Consider the following 24,292-nt stretch of genomic DNA (forward strand, 5'->3'; position numbering starts at 1 on the left):
GGACACCTGTTTAAAGTAAAGGTTAAAAATACCGTCATTAGACTAACGACTTTAAATAGCATTGGGGAATTAAACTAAGTCGGATCGAAGATCAATGTTTATTTGAGATTATCTAAACCAACAGCTTCAATGAAAGAATGGGGTGCACGTATTCTGACATTAAATTTGACAATCCAGATTTGCAGATTGCGTCATTTGTGTCGGAGGAGGAAGTGAAACTCGTCGTTGACAGTTGGACAATCTTAAGGGATGATACATATGTTGGACTTCATATATTCAATAGGTAAGACTGCCTTTTACATTTCAAAAAGTATGCAATATTCTAATTTGTTTAAATTATACAGTTATTAAAAGTGGCATTTATTTATAGAATTAGAATTGTTTACGATTGAATCTTGCAGTACTTAATGAAAAATATAGAGTTCTATTCGGACGAAAAAAGATAACTTGTAAAATATTTGTTGTCAAATGATGAAAAATGGCGATATAACGACGCATCCTTTCATGTGTCAAAGTGTTTTCTAATACAAAACATTATTTACATTAGACTATATTTGACATAGAATATTTGAATAAGACATACAGAAATTAAGAACAGAAAAAACAACAACAACAAAGAAGTGTGTGGTATCACCAAGTTTCCCTACACATTTTCAAATAGCAGTTGTTCTCTTTATTTATTTGAAATTAAAGACATTTGCCTAATTTTCCCATGTTAATATATAAATTTATAGAGGACGAAACACTAGTCATTTAGAATTTGAGGTTAATGCTTGTCCACAATATTTATTTTACAAAAAACAAATTCGTTTTGTGATGCAAATAAATGCACATAAACTCGTGATAATATTTTTGCCTTTCTCTTGAAATTAATGAAATTCATCAAATTATTGCAAGGGACAAAAAAGCATAGATAAGGATTAGAAGATTTAACATTAATCAGCATTTGTTTATGTGGAACTGAGATATTTCTGATCTACAGTGCATGTTATATCAGTCGGAATTTCGATTAGGTCCAAATTGTGACACAGAAGCAAATACATTGGGATGTACATGCATTCTTATATTGAACAGGCTTTCTGAAAGCTTTTAAAGTTATAACACCTGAAGTATAAGCTAACTACTGCTTTGATGAGTCTCGATGAATTGCGTATAAATAAATACACTTATGGTTATAATTGTGATTGAAATCATGGCCTTCCTAATGGTTCGTCTTAAAAGAAGAAAAGGGAAAGACTACTGAGAATTGATTAATTTTCGTGGAAATCAATTTTCGCGTATTTGTTATTGTATTTCGTGGTTTTTCCCAAGTCTGCATATAAACTATTATAAAATGTGTATATTTGTTGAACATTTAAATTCGTGCTTCACCTATACATGTACATAAGAAATGAACGCAACATTAGTATCTAAAGATTTATAATGAATTCAAAGTACTTTTAGACATAGATTACCTTATCTGTATTAAACACAACTTTTAGGTATTTTGGTTCTCAATGCTTTTCAACTTCGAACTTTATTTGGCATTTTTAACTTTTTGGGGTTCGAGCGTCACTGATGAGTCTTTTGTAGACGAAACGCGCGTCTGGCATATATACTAAATTTAGTTCTGGTATCTATGTTGAGTTTATTTATATATCCCGTTTTCCCTACTGTTGTTATTTGTAATCCTCTACCATAAACTTGTACGAGAAAAAACAAAAATTGGTATGCTGCAATATTTACTATACCATATACTGTATTGATAGTTATTGGTTTTTTTAATTCGATCTTGAATCGGTTATATGACTGTCCCGAGTTGGTTTTGGATCGGAACTAGTTATAAAGTTGTTTGTTTCTCTGTGAGTTTATTTGTCATTTATTCAGGCTAAATTAAGATTTGATACTCTGTAATATTTGGCTATTTTAGGTTTTAGAAAACAGATGGATAACACAATATTTCATTCCTACAATTGCATAACTTGTCTAAAAATTGTTTCTGTTTTTTTACAATTGTCTGGGAATTGCTTTTAGTTTTTTTTTAACATTCGTCTAGGATTTGTAATTAAAGTTTTTATCCTTGCATCGATACAATTAATAATGTTCTGATTAGATTTTTCCTTAGTTTTGTTAACATAGTTACAAACATCAGATGCATTTCATACATACTAATGAAGGTATGAGAAATCGCTATAATTTCCGATACTGATTTTAATTGGAACAAACGTATTTTGTTTCTTTGATTCAGGGAATAAATACAGTCCTATATTAATTTTGACATGCTTTGGTAACTTTTTTCTGTCTGATATGAAATATATCTAATTATGTTTATTCAATCTTGAGATTAAGCCTTAGCAATTTTCAGATCACATGGGATGATTAGTGGAATTGCTAATTTACGATTTCTCCGCAGTTATATTTATAATGTATGTTATATACATGTGTGCGTATGTTAGGGTTTTATTTTGTATCTCTAAGGAAACAAAGTATTGTTTGTCAACTTAAACGAACAGATCTAAAAAAAAACAAAATGATTTTCCCCTCAGAACATTAAGACATTTTATTTTGTTTGCCAAATTTTCAAAATCAAACAAATAACATAAAACACGCTAGCTGCAAAAGTTGAATAATCAGTTATGTAGATTTTTTGAAATACGTCAACTGGACTAAAAACGATTCATGAGACTGAAATTGGTAAAAGATGTTTTTCTTTTTCTTTTCAACTGGACTTTGATCCTTTAATAAATGAAGTTAACACTTATACGCTCTATTCTATATTTGTCCACACCAAGAACACTCAAACCATTTGAAAGCAAAAGATGAAGAAACACGTAAAAACACAAGCAGCTATATCACAAAATATAGCTCCTAAATAATAGTTTTATTATTATAAAATTGAAAACTTAATTTCTTAATTTTCTTAATTTAGGAACTAGATATTACAGAAAAATGTAAACGTTTATAAATCATGTCAGTACCAAAGCTCTTAGTACGGGTGTAATAAACACTCGTGGAATAAAAGTCTACCAAAAAAGTAACCATCTGTTTAAAAGAAAACAAGTATGTAAGAGTGAAATAATATATAACTATGAATCATTGTACATTAATTTACTTAGCGGTATGGGTTTTGTTCATTGTTGAAGGCAAAACGTTTCTAAATTCTACGTGGTATAGTCTCTGGTGGAGAATTTTAACATTTACAATTCTACCTTTCTTTTAATACTTGTCAAGTCATTGGTTAAACATGTTAAATGCATAGTACTTTTCTTGTATTCAATAACGATACTTGTAAAAAATTACGAAACGCAAATTTTTTGGGAATTATTTGTTTTCGTGGACGGTTATTTTATCATACATGTATAATAAATAATGAATTGTCATTTAGATATACAAATCAATCCGTGCGTGATTCGTTATTATTTAAGACTACTTTCTCGACAAACTAAACAAGTATATAGAACATTAGCACGATTTGGTCAATGATGATTAAATCAAATGATGGTAACCTCTTTTTGTTGTAGCTAAATGCACTGGTAGATAATACAATGTATCAAGATCATTTGTACATAATGACAAAGAATACTTGTTATGATTATAATATGCAAACAATGGAACGATTGTCAATTCTTAACGACGGAGAAAGATAGATTCATTGCTTGAATGTTATTTGCGTAAAAATCGGAACAAATAGACTGGGTTCATTCAATGGACAAGGAACCAACCAGTTTGTAACAATATGGCATAAACCTGACAGAATGGGCAATTGTAAATACTTTAGAATAAATATTCAAAAAGCGTAGGTGAATAATTTAAAAAAAATATTTTTGGACACTAGAGAAGAGCCAATGATAATCCTTTTAAAGACCAAATGGACAGCAGTGTATATTTTGAATGAGCATGACAGGGTCGGTGTGAATGAGACAAAACAGAGAGGTGGAAAAAAGTGAATATTATTTTTGACTTAATTATAAAGTCTAATTAAGGCTTCTATGTTACACAGATTACTTTAATCTCGTTTCACATCTTCGTTTCAGCACGAACGTTCAGATTTGCGATGTTGGAAACATTTTTAGGTTTTTATGTTGTCCAAATAGTTACCCTCAAACGTGATGGAAAGTGGCGCTCGAACTTGGTGATTTGTTAGAGGCAAATGATATGTTTTATACATGGCACTGTTACACACAATTCCAAACAAACAAGACTTTCCACACGCATTTATTACTAAAGTAGTGTATCCTTTACCAGATTATAAACCTTGAAATCATTATTTCAAATACGTCCACCTACGTATATACTATATAGTATTTTAAAAAGAGTCTTTTGTACCTGAAACGCGGTATGATGTACACAATCTTGACTTTGGTATCTTTGATGGGGATTTTTACAACCACTAGGTCAATATGTTTTTCTGTTGAAGATGTCCTTCTCACGACTAGCCCAAACCTAGTAGTCAACACTTCTGTTTTGACATAAGTTATTACTGATCTGGTCAAAGTAATAAATTTCATGTTTGCAATTGTTTTTGCCAGACTTTTTACCCCGAGATCAGACAACATAATGCGGCATGGACTTTGCTCATTTTTGAGGATCGCACGGTGACATATAGTTGTTAATTTCTGTGTCATTTTGTCTCTTGTGGAGACTTGTGTCATCGGCAATCATACCACAGTTTCTTTATACAAGCTGTTTTTGGCTAACTCTTTTGAATTTTGTGGCCTCAATGGTTCTAAACTTTTATTTGGATTTTTTAACTGTTTAGTTCCAGCGTCACTGGTTTTTTTTCTTTTGTAGACGATATGCCCATCTGACCTATATTTAAGCCTGGTAGCGTTGATGAATTTATTAACATTTTAAATCAACGCGAGAAGTCAAATATTGAAAATTACTAACTACAAAGAAAGCTAAAATAGTATTTATGATTTTATGTTTGTACTTTTACATTCCATTTTCAACGTCTTAAACAATGCTGTTAATCTAGAAATACTTTGAATGTTGTACCAAATGACCACATGATGTTTTATTCCAATCAATAATGTATTAAAGCATTATACAGGATCAAAAGACATATTGACAATAATGTACATGAATTCGATTACATTATATAATTACCATTGGTGTTTGATCATGAAAAATTAAGCCACTAGGTTGTATATTATTAGTATATGCACTTAGGCAGCTCTAGTGCAATTAGAAAAATCTATTTCGAGTTATAAGGAATTGCGTTATTTTAATCTTTTTATTATAAAGGATACATTTAATCTCAAAATGTTATCTGATTAACACAAAGTGAAAATACGAAAGCACTTTTTTGCCTTTTAATAAAAAAATGCAATTTCATTGGTATCATAATTGAATTCAAGGTAAAAATATAAAAATTAAGACCCATGGGTAATCAACAACCATCATAAAATTAAAACAAAATAAATCAAAATTGAGTAGAAACAGAATAAAGTAATAAATCAAAATCAACAGCATTCTTCCATGATTCAAATTTCTTAATTAAAACATTTTTTTTTTAAAGTAAAGGATATCAATCAATATAAAACTGCGAGATTCACATGACCTCGTATGATCAAGACAGGATAAGCCTTCTGCTATGCATGAACACCCGCCATGCAAATCCTCTCACTACAGATGGAATATACGGGAATAGGACTTAATCAGTTTATCAACAGAGCAGACGACATTTAATGTATCCAATTTAAAGGCGCAAGACCGCAGTTTTCAACAACTATTTATATAAAACGATCAATTGAGCTAAACGGAGATACGTCTCGTCTGTGTATCTTATTATTCAACGAAGCATTAGTTATTGTTTATACCGACAATGCCAGAAACAGGACGCACACTGTTTGATTCAGTTATCTTTAATGATGAAAATATCCGAGATAAACCTGTATGCTTAAAAAATGTAGGCAGTTGTCTCAACAATCTCCATTTTCATACTCCTCTAGTTGAAGATAACAGCTCACATCATAAGTTTGGATGAAAAGCTACGTTCAGAGCGATGATGCATAGATGAACAGGAATCATTGCACCTCCCTATAGATATAAATGAGCTGGCCTCATCAGTGGATTTTGATATCTACTAAAATTTTCAAACTTTATAATGAAGCCACACACAGTGTCGTATTTTGAATGCGGACTTTAAACACTTGTCAAACCTACTTCTAACCTTTTTTGCTAGTGAGCTTCGTTGTAATTACAAAAGTGTGATTAATATACTGCCACACGTTAATCATGCAACACTCTTTGAGGTACATACAATATGATGTTTTCTTATGGATTTATATTTGTAATCTTGTTAAATTTTTTGATAATCTGTTTAACGATATATCTTTTGGTGGATATATTTATGATCTTTAAAGTGTTTTTAAGTTTCTTTACAGTTTTTTAAAGTTCCTTTTAGTGTTTATATTTGTAGTTTTGTAAGTGTCATTTGATGGAGTTAGTCTAGGATGTAACTGTCATTTGATACTCTTCTTCAACTATTCAGTGTGCGTTGTTGTTGTTATTATAAGGTTACGTGCTGTTGATTTTACATTAAGGTTAAAATGTCTTGTGGTGGTGTTATGTTATGCATTAATGGTCTTTTACAGTGTTATTATCTAGAATTTCGAGTTTTCGTTGGTGTTGTTGTATTTTAAATATTTACTCTTTAACGTTACATACTCTTACATTTTCCCAGCAACTTCGAATTATAGCTGATGACAATTGATTCAAAAGTTTTCAACTGATGATTCAAAGATTTGATAATTGATAAATAAACTCATCATAGATACCAGGATTAAACTTTGTATATACGCCAGACGCGCACTTCGTCTACAAAAGGCTCATCAGTGACGTTCGAATCCAAAACAGTTCAAAAAACAAATAAAGTACGAAGTTGAAGAAGAGCATGTGAGATACTTATCCTATCCTTCTCTTATCTTCTTTCTATCTATCTTATCTAGTTTTTAACTATCTTATCTACTTTCTATTTTTAACATTTGAAAATGCCTGTACCAAGTCAGGAATATGACAGTCCTTGTCCATTCGTTTTTGATGAGTTTTGTTATTTGAATTTGCCATGTGATTATGGACTTTCCGAATTGATTTTCCTCTTAGTTCAGTATTTTTGTGATTTTACCTTTCATGGATACATGTATGTCCATTAAATGGAGGCATGAACAACACCTTTTTGTCGGATTTTCTCAACAGCAACACACCAGAATCGCTTGATATTTGGTACCAAAGTTTAATATTGTTAAGCGTTTGTGTGTGTAGATTTTTTTTAAATGTCCATGTCTCAACATTGTCTGATATATACATTTCCAATCATTCAAAAGAAAGATAAGGGTATGAATATTTAAGCAGCAGCATACACTCTAAGATCATAAAATAGGTAAAGGGCTTATTGACTTTGTTTCCGGATCATATAGCTTTACAAATTTTGATTAATGACGGTATTCATAAAAACAATTGATCTGTTCTGAAAAGGTGGTTGTCAATAAGTATCATATAAGTCAAATTACTCGCAATATAGCAAAGTCTTGGATTTGGATTTAATTTGATATACAAAATTAGATCTTGATGAACTGACTCTGAACGTTGATAATTTTATGCATATCATTTAAACGTCAAGTCGATAATGAAAAATATTAAATAGGTCTTGAAAATGTATAATAGAATGACTTGTGTTTAAGTGTAAAAATGATTTACGATTTTTACATTTGAATTGCGTTTTCTCAAAATATTGTTAAATATAATGGGATGATACCTGGGACGATGTGCTAAGTACCGAGTACTAGTATTACTCTGTATATTATTATTTCCCCAGTAAGTCCAGCATAAGAAGTTGACAATTCCTGGTCCGCTCGTTGTACATAAAAAAGTAAGATCACAAAAATACATAACTCAGAGGAAATTTAATTCAAAAGTCAATAAGCACATGGCAAAATCAAATGAAAAAACACATAAAAACCGAATGGACAACAACTTTCATATTCCTGACTTGGTACAGGCATTTTCATATGTAAAAAATGGTGGATTAAACCTGGTTTTATTGCACGAAACCTCTCACTTTGTACATATTGCCAGGTTGTAAGTTCCTATTGATAAAACGAACTCATAACGTACCAGATAATTCGAATGATTTCGCAGTACATATCACGAACCCTTACGTTTTCGGTCAGCTATTAATCAGTTATTGATTGCCAAGACAATCTCGGGCAGAATAAAGACATTTTAATTTTTAATATCAATGTTTATAGACAAGCACACACAACATGTATGCACTAAGTAATTGCGACCGACCACTTTAGATCTCATTAGACAAAATATTGAACTACAAAATGAAACTGTATCAGATCGCCATTAAACAGATTAAAACTGAGGCTTCGGGTGATTGATTGATTTAAACAACCCATTCCCAAAAGATTGCTTTTGTCAACTTCATCATCCTGGTTCTAATCATTGTCAAGGTGAGGAGTTATAATGGGCGATATTGATTAATGTTTAATATGATTTGTGACGATTCTTTTTTAAATACACCATAACACGTTGAGAAATATAACTATTTGACTTTTTGGGAATTTGACAAAATGGGTACAGCTTGTTCCATTTATTCCAAAGTTGACATTACCGATAACAAGCAGATCAAATTCTTTTTGTCCCCGGACGAAACAAAACTTGTAAAATCCAGTTGGAAAATGTTCAACAAGAAGAAAGAAAAGGACACTGGACTATGGATATTTAACAGGTATTGTGGAAATGTTATTTAACAGGTACAATGGACAGGTAATTAAACAGCTACAGTGTACAGGTGATTTGACAGGTACAGTGGACAGGTTATTTAACAGTTACAGTGGGCAGGTTATCTAACAGGTACAGTGGACAGGTCATTCAACCGGTACATTGGACAGGTCATGTAACCGGTACAGTGGACAGGTTATTCAACCGGTACCGTTTGCACGTTATTTAACAGGTAAAGTGGCTAATTAATAAACAGGTATTGTAGACACGTTAATTAACAGGTGAAGTTGACAGGATATTTGACAGGTTTGGTGGACACTTTTTTTAACAGATAAAGTTGCTAATTAATGAACAGGTATTGAAGACACATTATTGAACGGGTAGAACAGACACGTTATTAAACAGGTAAAGTTGATAGGAGATATGACAGGTATAGTGCACACCACACGTTATATTATAAGTATAGTGGACTCACATTTCACAGGTAAAGTGTTCACCATATTTTACAGGTAAAGTGAACAGACGTTTGATAGGTAAAGTGGACAGACATTTGACAGGTGAAATGGACAGACATTTGACATGTAGAGTGGACGGATATTTGACAGGTAGCGTGACCACGATATATGACAGGCAAAATAGACATTTATTTCACAGGTAAATTAACCACGATATTTGACCGGTACATTGAACAGATATTTGACAGGTAAATTAACCACGATATTTGACAGGTAAAGTGGACAGATATTTGACAGGCAAAGTGGACACACTATTTGACAGGTAAAGTGAACATGTTTTTAACAAATAAAATGTACACGATATTCATAGGTAAAGTGTACACGTTATTTCAAAAGTAAAGTGAACACGATATTCAATTTGTCAGGTAAAGTGATGATATTTGACAGGTAGAGTGGACAGATGATATTTCACAGGTAAAGTTACCAGGATATTTAACAAGTTAAGTGACCACGATATTTGACAAGAAAAGTGTACACATTATTTCACAAGTAAAGTGTACACGACATTTGACAGGTGAAGTGGACGAGATATTTGATTGGTAAAGTGGACACGATATTTAACAGGTAGAGTGGACACATTATTTAACAGGTAGAGTGGACACGTTATTTGACAGGTAAAGTGGACATGTTATTTGACAGGTAGAGTGGACACGTTATTTGACAGGTAAAGTGGACACGTTATTTGACAGGTAGAGTGGACACGTTATTTGACAGGTAGAGTGGACACGTTATTTGACAGGTACAATTTACAGGTTACGTAATATGTACAGTGTGCACGTTATTAAACATCTATAGTGGCTAATTATTTAATAGGTATTGAAGACAAATTATTAAACATGTACAGTGGACACATTATTTAACTGGTAAGATGGGCACGATATTTGACAGGGTAAGTAGACACGTTATGTTAAAGGTGTTTAATTGGTTAATTGAACACTTTGTTTTTAAACAAGCAATGTAAACACCATATTCCACATAAAAAGTGGACAAGTAATTTCATAGTTGTAGTGGACACGTTATCTAACAGGTAAAATGACCACGTTAATCAACAGGTAAAGTTACCACAATATTTGAAAGGTAAAGTCGACACATGATATTAAATATGTAAATTAGACAGGTTTATACACAATTTTTTAAAACAGGTAAACTGGAAACGGTATTTGACAGGTACAGTGGACATTAATATGCAGTCATGTGTGATATATCGTTGGTGTAGAATATTCATACAAATACTCGTATCAAGTGATGCTTGGCTGATAGGAACACATTATACCCATCCACGTCTGGTATGATTATCATTTGGTGTTCACATACTCCTCTTAAGAAAGCTTGTATATTTGGGATATATAAACACCCAGCATACATAGTGTGGATAAAAAGTGTAATTCAGTTGATTTAAATGGGTGCGTAGTTCATATGAACTCTCATGACGAAATTTATTTGTTTGTTTTCGAAAACTTATTGCATTATTAAAGATGAGTAAATCGTGGATATGTTTTTGTTTCTAGGTCTTGTTAATATGTTTACCTCTTGTTCTATTTAGTATGAGTTTTTAATTTCCTATGGAAACTTTTTGTAAAACGGATAACTTAAAAAACAAAAAAATAATAATATATAATATATACGCAGTAATGTCTGAGATGACTTTGGTGTTGTATATGAATATAAATTACTTTTAGTTTAATTTGCATTTAACGTATGCCATAATATACTATTACAATTACTACTCTGCAGGGTTGTTTTTTATTCAGCCAAGAAACACTGATTTATAACACTATTAGTTACATAGAGTGCTAGTGAACTAATACGGTATACGGGTAGGTAAATTCCAAATGGGATTAGGGCTGACCTAACTGACTCCGTATATATCGTATTAGGTCACTAGCACACCTTGTAACAAATTTATCCTCAGAACTATCTTTATTTGTTGAATACATACTAGAATTTATTCGTTTGCAATCATACAACATTTTCTTATTTCTATATTAAATTGTTCAAGTGTTCAATTACTAACCATGTATTGAAATATGGCCCGCCCCTCTACTTACCTAATATGGAATATACGCGGTCTTAACGCGGACGTTTGACCAATCATATTCCTAGAAATGTATATGAAGTATATACATTACCAGGTATATATTTATATGTGTGTTTTTGAGTATACCAGAATCTGTGGAAAATTAACAAAAACCTTTTTATTATTCTGGCGAAGCACCCTTTGGCTATATTGATTATATACATACACAACTATCTCATTTTGGACTAAGACATTTGATTGACTGGCAAACACATTTAATGTGCTTTATTCACTGTAATATCATATTTATTGCATTATTCATTTTTATAAGATCCGTTATACCAAGTTGGAACTAATTCTATATCAGTTAATTACAAATTATTTCCAAAAGCAAATCATATATTGTTGTCGTCATCTACGGCCCGTTAACTTACACGATTTCACGAACATTGTACTTAACTTGTCCTGACTTTTTGTAATGCCTACAAATCTAGTGTTAGAGCTTATTTTTTTTTTACATTTTATTGTGTATAATATTGACTTACAGACCACACTCTCTTATTTTCCTCCTGACCAGGAATAAAATATTTGCCACTGGACGTAATACAGACATCGTTCAATCAGTCATGGTTGTTTTCCGAAATGTTGTGAATTCTGCTCGACTGACTTCACAATTACAGTAATGAAAAGTGTACGTACTCGGATGCAGATCTGTAGCTCAATATATGTACATTTGTGGCAAATTATGCTTCAAATGGCAAGTGTGCGGTCATTCCAGGTGACCATAGTTTTTGTGATAAGGGACCAGAAGGGGATATTGCAGTCGTACCGACATATCGATCTATATAAAAAATTAAAGGGTTTATCATTTCTTAGTTATGGAACATTTACTATACACAAAGCTGCTGAAAATATGCTCAATTTGATCCAATGTAAATAACTGCCAACTGAAGGACGCCTCCGGGTGCGGAATTTCTCGCTACATTGCAGACCTGTTGGTGACATTCTGCTGTTGTTTTTCTATGGTCGGGTTGTTGTCTCTTTGACACATTCCTTTTTTCCATTCTCAATTTTATGGTCTAGAAGTTTTTCAAACATGAGAACCCCGAAGGCTGATACACTCTGTTAAGCATGGTTCTTATAACTAGATTGTAAAAGAATCACACTCATAAGAATTAAGATCTTGGTTGGGTTATTATTAAAAAATAAGAATACAGTAGAGAATTAGCCTCAATATAAGGAATAGAGGATAACTGATGGCCAAACAATAAAGAATAGCTAACAGAATATTGGGCGCAGAAAAAGAATAAAGAAGAAGAATAAAACGGCTTATCGTATACTTAGAGCAAATAACATATAATTTTATCGTATGATAATAGCATTAAATTTACATGAGTTTCATATTTTTTTTATTTTATTTTTTTTTTATTTCTAAGATAATTAAAAAGTTTTTAAATATAAATGATAACATTTCCAAACAGTGTGCTTTATGTTTTTTTAATTTTTTTTATCGTCAAAATATCAAATTCTTGTTCTTTACCTATGCATACTAATGATAGAAAGATTTCATATCGGATGTACTACATTTGGCTTCCGTAAACTTTTCACTTTTTAAATTAAATTTTATAACTGAGAACCACTAAAAAGGTCAACATATGAAACTGGTTTTTTTTCTGCATTGTTGAAGCATATGATAAGAAAGATCATATAAAACATGTCATTTTTCATATCAGATGTATTATCATCCCTCGGCCAATATCAGCCCTCGGATAATACATCTGTTATGAAAATGCCATGCAAAAAGTAAAAACACAAAAATACTGAATTCCGAGGAAAATTCAAAAAGGAAAATAAAAAACAAAGGCAAAATCAAAAGTCCAAACACATCAAACAATAATCTGATAATATCTAATGAGAGAGAGAAAAAACAGAAATGAAAACCCCTTCCAGCCTTTCATTACAACTGAAAATGCTTGTCTTTGTCATGGAATTTTAGTACAGCTTTAAAAGTCAAACAAAATGTATATTTGACCTGAGTATCGAGGACAAAGTTTTCCATCAGAGATAATCGAGAAGTGATATTTGATTAATCTGATAAAGATAGTTAATCAAACAAGATAACGCCAGAAGAGACAATTGATAAATATTATCAAGCTTTCAGCTTTTAAGTTAATAAGTATTTTAATCATTTCAGTATTAATTCTAAAGTATAATTTTATTTATCGCCATTTTGTAAACCGATTTATATGTTAGCCCTAAAGATATAATATCCAGCTGGGAAAATACTTTTCTTGGAACATGTTTGCAATGTAAAAGATGAGAAATTCATTACGAAGAATGTTTGATTGACCATAAGAATATAATTGGTTCCTCAAAAACAAAGGATATCGTGGTTCGAAATATCATATTGTCAGTATAAATACCTCCATGCGGAATATATACAGATATTATATGTTATTCAGATCTCAGACAGGGTATATACTGTGACATTCCCGGCTTAGTAGTAATATACCCTGAGCCGAAGGCGAAGTGGATATAAGCCCTAAGCCGGGAATGTCACAGTATATACCCTTTCTGAGACCTGAATTACACATATATTACGGATTACCCCTGACTGAAATGTTATTTTCCAGTGCAGGTTTTTGTTCACAACACATATAAGTTGAAAACCCTCATATGTTCGGCATACGTGAAGGATTTTCTAATTTGCTGTGATCATAATTTTATGGTGTATTAAATTTAAGTATCAAAAGTGTTAATTGCGTGTTTTGTATCAAAAATATATTATTGACTGAAGCACGTCATTATTTTCCCTCTGTGAGCCTCTGACAATCTGATAGCTTTTGACTACGTCACATAGTAACCGGTGTTATGATGACGTTTTTGAGGTTCCAATTGGGGATAAAAACGTCGTATATACCCCGGCAGTTTCCTGAATATACACTGACATCTCTGTGTTGTTATCCAATCACAAACCTCGACACATTTGTAATCCGTAATATATATATGTTAGCGGCAATGAGTGAAATTAGGCATTAGCCCTCTTGCTGCCGGAGGGACACATATGTCCAAACCGGCAGTGCCGGAGGGACACATATATGTCCATGAATAAATGTATGCAAGCTTCTCATCAATGCTGTATCTCTTTCAATTAAAAGACAGAATATTTAATAGGGTTATGTTTTTCTCCGATGGGTCCCAAATGTAATGGTCATTATGTCGTGACGTCATATATCGAATGACGTCGTTGTTTGGCATGTAACGTCACAGACGTTGAGCGGTCGTATTTTCCGGCATATGAAATGCAACCTTGAAAAACGGTCGGCAGCAAGAGGGTTAAGCCTAAATCCTGAAAAATATGTGCAGGCATTAAGCTTAATGCCTCAAATATATAACGCGAGTAAATAAAAGATATTCATGCATTTAAATAAAAATCCATTTGTTACATAATAACATTATGAGAACTGAATGTCATCTACCTGAAATAAAATCAATAACAAAATTAAAACTCCTCTAATAATTCTTTAAAACATATAAAACTTTATAAAATATAGAAATTTGTGTTAAAATCATTTGTTATCACAAGTTGTAGAACTATGGCACCGACTATTGCACTGTCTCCGGTTTAAAGATTTAATGTGGTGAAATTAAAAATATTTATAAAGCGGGAATAAAATAAACTATTTTCAAATTGAGTTACAATTTTGTGATAATGACGTTTATGTTCACAAAGTTCGTTCCACTTACACTTAAACACATATAAAAATACGAAGATGTGGTATTCTTGACAACGAAACAACTGTCCGCCAGAGACAGAACATTCTGAATTATATGTAAGTTAAGACATATAGGTCACCATATGGCCTTCAAAGAAAACCTTTACATCATATACTAGTCAACAAAAGAAACGATACACGACTTTGAAATAAAATTCGTCAAAAAAGTATTAAATATAAAACAAAATGAGATACACTATTTTAAAAAGCAATGTATGCACATGTGGTAATGAAATTCAAAACTTGTCGGAAAGTATCTTAATTCAGTATAAACGATCATAGGGTACAAATTAGTTTTGCGGAAAGTTGAATAAAAAATCGGCACATAATTTTCTAAGTACTGAAAAAAAAATCTAATTTGTTTTAAAATATTCAATATCCTTATCCTGTTATGTTCATGTTGTAACTAATGGGTTGATAAATTGTTTTTTTCAATTTTTTGGGCAAAAAAGTCAGTTGATAATGGGTATATTTTAACGATTTCTCGTGGGGCCAAACTTTGCTTAAAAAATAAACGAAGGAACTGTATGATTTTTAAAAACAAAGTGATGGCAAACACTGTCTTTACCTTCAAATGAGAGTTTGGCATCAGTAGTTGGAACTTCTGTTTTTGAAATTGTCGTTTTCTGTAAATTTTGTAAAAAAAAAAAATCGCAAAAAATCGCCACGAAAGAAAAAAAATTTTTTTTTAACGGATTTGAATTTCCATAATGAGGAAGTATTACTTCCTTCAATCTTGGTCCAATGAAAGGAAAACTGTATCTTTAATTTGAAAAAAAGTCTTGTATCGTTTCTTTTGTTGACTAGTATAGTAGGCTATTAAAGGCCCGAAATGACAAAAGGATGCAGATATTTTGTTCTAAAGCTCTTTGTAAGATTCCAGTGTTTTATTCATTTTACATTACATGGACATACTGTAATACTTTGGTTTGTTTATATTACAATTTTCGCAAAGTGAAAGAAATAGTTCAATAGCATCACAGGAAATATTAGCATATTCATTATTTAGTTGTTTTATCATGCGGTCTATGTCGCCATGACATGTTTCTTAATGTGCCTTTTGTAAAATACCATAAAATTCCTCTAGGAAGACACAAATTTTAAAAGTTCTTTCATCATTTTAGTTGATTTAAGTTGTCAACCTCTAAATACCTGCAGTGGTAAATATGTCATACCTTTTTAAATTGTTGTAATCTTTTGCCTTCTTTTCTGATGATTGCAAAAGTTTTCTCTTTGCCAAAAGATCATTATACTTTTCTCTTGGGTATATGTTCCTTGTTTTCCTTGATTCGAATTTAGACCGCAAAGATTCAAGATTTCCTCAATAGACATTTTGTCACTGAATGTTTATAATCCAGATAAAAAAGTGAAAAAGACCAGATAACCTAAGGGTATTTAACAAAAAAAATTAACAAAGAAAATTTACGTATCCTTTTATAAAATTCGCAAATGGTGTGAGCAAAAAATCACATCTTAATTTTGTCCACTTTTGACCAGTTCAAACCAGCTCTACTAGTAGATAGATAGATAGATACTTTATTCTCTAAAAACTAGATACAAGTTTACAGAGAAACATACAATATAAATACAGACACAATAGTTAAGGTAACTTGTGAAGTGTAAAACATTTCAAATAATTATTATAATTATTATATCGAATCCCCCCTTTTTTATCGGATACAATCACGTTTTTTAAATCTTTTTTTATTTCTTATAATACCACAAAAAAGTATGAGTTAATTCTGTTTTGAGTATGAAAAATACTAAAATTTGAAGATAAAGATCTGTCAAATGAATATGTATATCAATATTAGGAATATAATTAAGTATTTCAAACTACTTTATATCAAGAATAAATTACCGAATATAAATAAATTCCAGAGTTCATTTATTGCCTAAAATTATGTTCGGCAATAGGTTCAATAATCATCATTAATTTTCAGGAAGTAAGCTAAATGTCTGATAATGTCAGGCAATAACTTAATGCCTAGGCGTTAGCTTATTGTCTAGGATTTAAGCTTAATGCCTTATTTCACTAATTGCCGCTAACATATATATATATATAAATAGACTTTTTCAACCCGACACAAAGTTCATATAGAGGATGGGTGATTCCTAAAGACTTTCGGGATATCACGCCCGAATCATAAAGCCGACGCGTTTGAAATTGACACACTCTTTATTTAGATTTATGGTATACCGCCATCTTGGATTGTAATATTGCAGTAAACTATCAGTCTAGGTTTTTACTCAAATCTCCAAATATGTAGACAGATGTGCAACCTTATGGACTAAACTGTTTATCTATATCAAGAAAACTTTCTGGTTTATTGCATTATTCAAAATATTTAAACAAATTCCATACAAATGTGTTTAAGAATCATTTTTTTCAACTAGGCCGGTTAAGGGGAGATAACTCTTTGAGTAACAACTTTATAGTTTTTTAAATTTTTCTTGGAGCAAGAAAACTTGTTCGGTGACACTATTTTTCTTTTTTGTTTTATTAAAAATATAATAAAACCTAATTTATCACAATTTATTTCAAATTCTATCTCACATGTTTTTTTTTTATGCACACACTGTTTTTTTTGTATGATCATTCTAAACAAATGCAGGCAATTGTCAACGACTCATAGCTTGAAAAATAGCACGGTGACCCATGATTATTATATTTTTGAAAAGAGCATAGTAAAATCTTCAATTTGGCAAAGTGTACAAAACTTCTGTGTCGGAAACATATACCTATGATCTTTCTTAACATATTAGAAAATACTTTCGAGTGCAATACAACTATTTTGAACGTTATTAGACTTGCTTTTTGTCCTTTCTATTATGTGTCTATACGTCCAACGATGGTAGTACACATTTCACTATCGCAGTCCATAAATTTCATAGCAAAAAAAAAATGGAAAATTTTAAAATCAGATTATAGAATGCTGAGGTCTTTAAAAATCATGGAAGATAACTGGAAAAAAAATACCATGATCATGACAGGGCTAAAAACGACGGAATGATACTTCAAATAAACAAGGAATTCGTTGAATTAATTAATCTTACTATAACCGACTTTATTTATAAATTTCACGCTTTTCTGATTATCTTTCAACTTTTTTTGTGTATACAACATACATTGTACCTATCAATTTCGTTTACGATGACAATTATACTAATTGTAATGTAGCTATTGATGTATTATGATATAGAGGCTGTCAAAAATGGTATCTTGTACTTATTTTAAAAGTCGTTTAAAGGTCAGAAAGTACAATTAATATAACATTGTATTATTCCTAAAATTGCGTTATATTATTTTACTAGTTGTCATATTGTACAAAATTCGGCTTGGTTTGTTTGAATAATAACAATACATTGTTAATGGAACCTCTAGAAAATTCAAATTAATTTCGACAAAAGTAATTTTTTCTACTTATAGTTATTTATAATTTTGTACGTGCAAATTTACTGAAGTCGCATCTCAAGAGTTAGTCTCCTCTGCAGTGACTTATTGAGCTGTACTGTCTAATAATGTTCTGCCATATCATGCTTCTTCAATTACGTTTGCTCAGATTTTAAAAGATTGTTTAAGGAATGACTGTAATATTTTTTCTGTCTATGAAGAAATAACATAAACAATTTGGTGCTCACTGAATAACGCGCGTAACGGGTTATTTAACAGTGTGCACCACATTTTTTTATGTTATTTCGAATAGACAGAAAATATATTACAGTCATTTCTTATAATTTAATTCTAAATTCCATTTTAAACCGTAGAAAACCATGAAAAAATGTTGATGACGTCACGGTCACATGACTAAATTATGTCTATGGTCTCATAACAAAATAACGTCAGCCAATCAGAAGACGCGTTACATCCAAAATTAAATTATGTATCGATGTTCTACCCTAACTCGTTTAACAATGTCAAATCAAATTGTATTATTCTAAAATTCACATTCTTTATTTGACAGGTTTTTCCAAATGCATCCAGAATTCAAGAAACTTTTTACCGAACAAATGACGGTGGAAGATAATGACCTTTTAGTTGACGAAGAGAAGTTGAGACACCATGGTAACATTGTAATGGAAGGTCTTGGGGCAGCTGTAGAAAGTCTTGATGATTCTGTCTTTCTGTCGAATGTTCTTGTTACCATGGGAGAAAGTCATGCGCGACATAATGTCAAGCCGGAAATGGTCATTGTAAGTTTATCTTAGAAGAGTCTTCCTGGGAACTATACATTTTTCATAATCCTTAGTGCCAAAACAACTATCATAATCCTCAGTGCCAAAACTACTATCATAATCCTCAGTTCCAAAACAACTATCATAATCCTTAGTGCCAAAACAACTATCATAATCCTCAGTGCCAAAACAACTATCATAATCCTCAGTGCCAAAACAACTATCATAATCCTTAGTGCCAAAACAACTATCATAATCCTTAGTGCCAAAACAACTATCATAATCCTTAGTGCCAAAACAACTATCATAATCCTTATTGCCAAAACAACTATCATAATCCTTAGTGCCAAAACAACTATCATAATCCTTAGTGCCAAAACAACTATCATAATCCTTAGTGCCAAAACAACTATCATAATCCTTAGTGCCAAAACAACTATCATAATCCTTAGTGCCAAAACAACTATCATAATCCTTAGTGCCAAAACAACTAACTATTGGAATTTGATGAAACTGTCATACAAGCGAGAGGTTTAGCTAGCTATAAAACAAGATTGAATCCCCAAATTGTCTACATAAGAAATATCTGTTCCAAGGCAGGAGTATGACAGTTGTTAACCATTTGTTTAAAGTATTTGAGCTTTTGATTTTGCCATTTGATATTGAATTTACTTCGAAGTGCATAATTTTTGTGATTTTACTTTTTACATTATGTTGTATGTTCTAGTTCATTCATTGGTGGTTAACACTATTTTCACTACTATTTGCTATTTTAAGCGGTAACCTTTTATTGGTGGAGGAAGTCGGCAAGAACAATGACAATTTAAGTCAATTAGTATTTGAGTCGAACGTACCTGGCACGTGCCGAATTCGAACGAACAACCTCAGGTTTGACATGCTAGTGATACAGTTTTTAGACCACTTAGACTGCTCGGCCTCTATATGTTAGGAATTCAAAAAATATCAATGAACAATTACTTATATAAGCTCTCTCCATGTTAGTAAAATCTATGACCCCCCTTTTTCTAAAAAAAATAAAAGCACAAAAAAAACAATGTCAGTTTCATAATCAAAATCTGGAATCTTTTGGTACATAAATAAAAGACCTTACAATAACGAAATTACATAAAAAGACATAATGCTTAGTTCTTGATGACCATAATGTTAATGATCTCAAATTCCTTCTACTTGCAGTTACTTTGGCCGGCGATTAGAGATGCTTTTAATGGATGCTTAGGGACAGATTTTACGACACAAATGGCCACTGCATGGGAACATGTGTTTGAATATATGGCAACAAAGTTCAAGGAAGGATTACGAAAGGAAACTAAGCACGCGAGATGACAACAAGATACTATCTTCCCTTTAGAATTTCAAATGTATAACACAATGTCACAGACGGTACGCGACTTCTGCACGACCTTTCATCGAATAAACAATAATAGCTTTCAATCTTTGAGATGAAACACAAATTGCAGTCGTAATGAATCACACTAAATATATAAATATTTAATCACCACCATCTACATGTTTTCTAGTTTTTTGTTTGTCACTACATGATAAAGTATTATATTTTATTTATAAAAAAAAAATGTTCTCTGCGCGGTTGTATAATCATATAACATGACAGATCAGTGAATGAATTCGAAGTTGCGACTTTCGACGAGCTAGCCCAAGGTGAAACAAAAACAGCTATATCGCCAATAATTGTATGATACATGTTCTATGAAGTTTGATTATTCTTGGAACATACGACTGGGACAATGCACAAGTTCTTGATTACGCTGGGAACATTCGCTCATCATGTTTACGCTGAGCAATACACTTGTGTTGAGTACACTGGGGACATACGCTTATCTTGTTTATACTTGGAACATATGCCAATCTTAATTACACTTTGATAACATATTCTTATATTGATCACACTAGGAACATTCGGTAATTTTGAACACACCGGGAACATATGCTAATATTAATAAAAATGTGAACGTATGTCAATCTTGATCACACCGAAAACATACGCTAATATTGATCACACTGTGATCATATGTCAATCTTGATCACACCGGGAACATACGCTAATATTGATCACACTGTGATCATATGTCAATCTTGATCACACCGGGAACATACGCTAAAATTGATCACACTGTGATCATATGTCAATCTTGATCACACCGAGAACATACGCTAATATTGATCACACTGTGAACATATGTCAATCTTGATCTTGAGAAGAAAATTTATCAGATAATAATCTTTAACTGTATTTTTAAATACTATATATTTTAACTACATTTGCATTTTTATGAAAGTATTCCACTTATCTAACAATCATTTTGATATACATATATCTTGTAAATAAACTATCTTGTATGATCGTATATAGATTTATTTTTTAAACGTTGCAATAGTTATGCAATGACAACAGCAAATATACAAAACTCATGCCCTCATATCTTTAAATTAAAATTTTACCAGCTACAGAGCAACATATTATTGACTTTCTTTAGAAAACAAATCGTCACAAGCCAACTTGGCTACCGTAAAACACTTGATAGCGTAACAATGTTATCTTGAACAATTTGTGAAGTTGCTAATCTTAATACTGAGGAGGCTGTGTATTGTCTTTGAATCATTGTTGGTCTGGTGTCAGCTCGGAACGTCTTGAGCACGTTGATGGGGCTCCAAGGTCCGCGTTCGAGTGTGAAATAGTGATAATTTTTTTGCTGATTTGCTGATTTGAAGTTTATTAAAAAATAAATCGGCATCAAAACTTTGACAGCATAAACAACATTCCACTTTTCTGTCACTGCCGTTATTTCCTTTAAACATCTTTGACTTGTGTCATTGACAGAAGCCATTTAGCACATACTTACAACTCCTCGTCCAATCAAATTGCTTGAATTTGCCTTCTAATTTTCATAGTACTTATTTTCTATGTACTAAGTAACTACGCATGAATGACCACAAGGGTAAGATTTCATTGTATTGTAATTAAGATATTAGAACAAAAATTGCTACTGGCTATTTTAAAATAAATTCTGTTTTCCAAATTGACAAAATAGTTTGTAATTAGTTTTCCAACAGATTTTTAACATCCTACTAATCAATCTTTTGATCTAAATTTTGCTTTGACAATTAAAAAAGTTTCTTTCATTAAAATCAAGAGTAATAAGTATGGTGCTTTATACCTTGATTAAAGTACAACTTAATCTACAATTTGTAATTCTTTATCTTCCATGCAATTACTTTGTACACAAAAAGAGTCAATCATGAATCTTATGAAGGAAAATTCTTAATAAAGCAATTTGATATATTTAGTAATAAATTGGTCGATAATTGGTTGCCTATTGTCTAGTGACAAATATTTCATGCATATAAACTATTCACTAGACTACCTATGGGTACATACCAGGTGCAGATCCAGACATTTTTAAAAGGTGTTTCATCCAAAGATGTTAGGGGGGGGGGGGGGTCCAACTGTTTGTACTCATTCAAACGCATTTTCATGATAGTTTTAGGTTTTATGTGAAATTAAAAAAAATGTTTTCAAGAATGTAAAGCTTTCACTGCAATTTAAGAATTGTCTGCTCTTGGTCAATTCATTTTGTCATCTTTCCATGTAAATATGTATAGTAACACAACGCTTTATATCAATAAACATACTTATACCAGCAGCTACCTTCTTTACATTCTAAAATCAATACAAGGGCCTTTTGAAATCCAATTTTTAGCTCACCTGGCCCAAAGGGCCAAGTGAGCTTTTCTCATCACTTTGCGTCCGTCGTCCGTCGTCCGTCGTCGTCGTCTGCGTTAACTTTTACAAAAATCTTCTCCTCTGAAACTACTGGGCCAAATTAAACCAAACTTGGCCACATTCATCATTAATGTATCTAGTTTAAAATTTGTGTTTTTTTACCCGGCCAACCAACCAAGATGGCCGCCATGGCTATAAATAGAACATAGGGGTAAAATGCAGTTTTTGGCTTATAACTCAAAAACCAAAGCATTTAGAGCAAATCTGACATGGGATAAAATTGTTTATCAGGTGAAGATCTATCTGCCCTGAAATTTTCAGATGAATCAGACAACCCGTTGTTGGGTTGCTGCCCCTGAATTGGTAATTTTAAGGAAATTTTACTGTTTTTGGTCATTATCTTGAATATTATTATAGATGGAGATAAACTGTAAACAGCAATGATGTTCAGCAAAGTAAGATTTACAAATATGTCAACATGACCAAATTGGTCAGTTGACCCCTTTAGGAGTTATTGCCCTTTATAGTCAATTTTTAACCTTTTTTCGTAAATTTCCATATCTTTTACAAAAATCTTCTCCTCTGAAACTACTGGGCCAAATTAAACCAAAATTAGCAACAATCAACATTGATGTATCTAGTTTAAAATTTGTGTTTTTTTACCCGGCCAACCAACCAAGATGGCCGCCATGGCTAAAAATAGAACATAGGGGTGAAATGCAATTTTTTGCTTATATCTCAAAAACCAAAGCATTTAGAGCAAATCTGACAAGGGGCAAAATTGTTTATCTGGTCAAAATCTATCTGCCCTGAAATATTAAGATGAATGGGTCAACTGGTTGTAAGGTTGCTGCCCCTAAATTGGTAATTTTAAGGAAATTTTGCTGTTTTGGGTTATTATCTTGAATATTATTATAGATAGAGATAAACTGTAAACAGCAATAATATACAGCAATTTAAGACTAAAAAATAGGTCAAAATGACCAAAATGGTCAATTGACCCCCTATGAAGTTATCGTTTTTATAATCAATTTTTAACAATTTTCATAAAATTTGTGAATTTTTACTAACATTTTCCACTGAAACTACACGGACAAGTTCATTATAGATAGAGATGATTGTAAGCAGCAAGAATGTTTAGTAAAGTAAGATGTACAAACACATCAAAATCACCTAAACACAATTTTGTCATGAACTGTCTGCTTCCTTTGTTTAATTCACATATACCAAGGTGAGCGACACAGGCTCTTTAGAGCCTCTAGTTACAATGATATTATAGTGAGTAGAATTACAAAACTATGTAAATGAGCTACATCCAGTCAGCCAAAACATATCA

General features: G+C 31.8%; 1 protein-coding gene across 2 annotated transcripts; it reads left to right on the forward strand.

Moving 5' to 3' along the window:
- Positions 1-127: 127 nt before the first annotated feature.
- On the forward strand, positions 128-21,505 carry LOC134701404 (cytoglobin-1-like). Of its 2 annotated transcripts, none has more exons than XM_063562552.1 (3): positions 128-283; positions 18,986-19,214; positions 20,391-21,505. In XM_063562552.1, exons 1-3 carry the CDS (start codon positions 138-140, stop codon positions 20,538-20,540), a joined length of 525 nt encoding a protein of 174 aa, XP_063418622.1. In that variant the 5' UTR covers positions 128-137; the 3' UTR covers positions 20,541-21,505. The 2 variants fall into 2 exon arrangements, with proteins under 2 accessions (XP_063418622.1, XP_063418623.1); XM_063562553.1 differs by lacking the exon at positions 128-283 and adding an exon at positions 8,593-8,719.
- Positions 21,506-24,292: the final 2,787 nt, after the last annotated feature.

Source organism: Mytilus trossulus, unplaced genomic scaffold (genome assembly GCF_036588685.1).
Source record: "Mytilus trossulus isolate FHL-02 unplaced genomic scaffold, PNRI_Mtr1.1.1.hap1 h1tg000244l__unscaffolded, whole genome shotgun sequence".
Taxonomy (NCBI): domain Eukaryota; kingdom Metazoa; phylum Mollusca; class Bivalvia; order Mytilida; family Mytilidae; genus Mytilus; species Mytilus trossulus.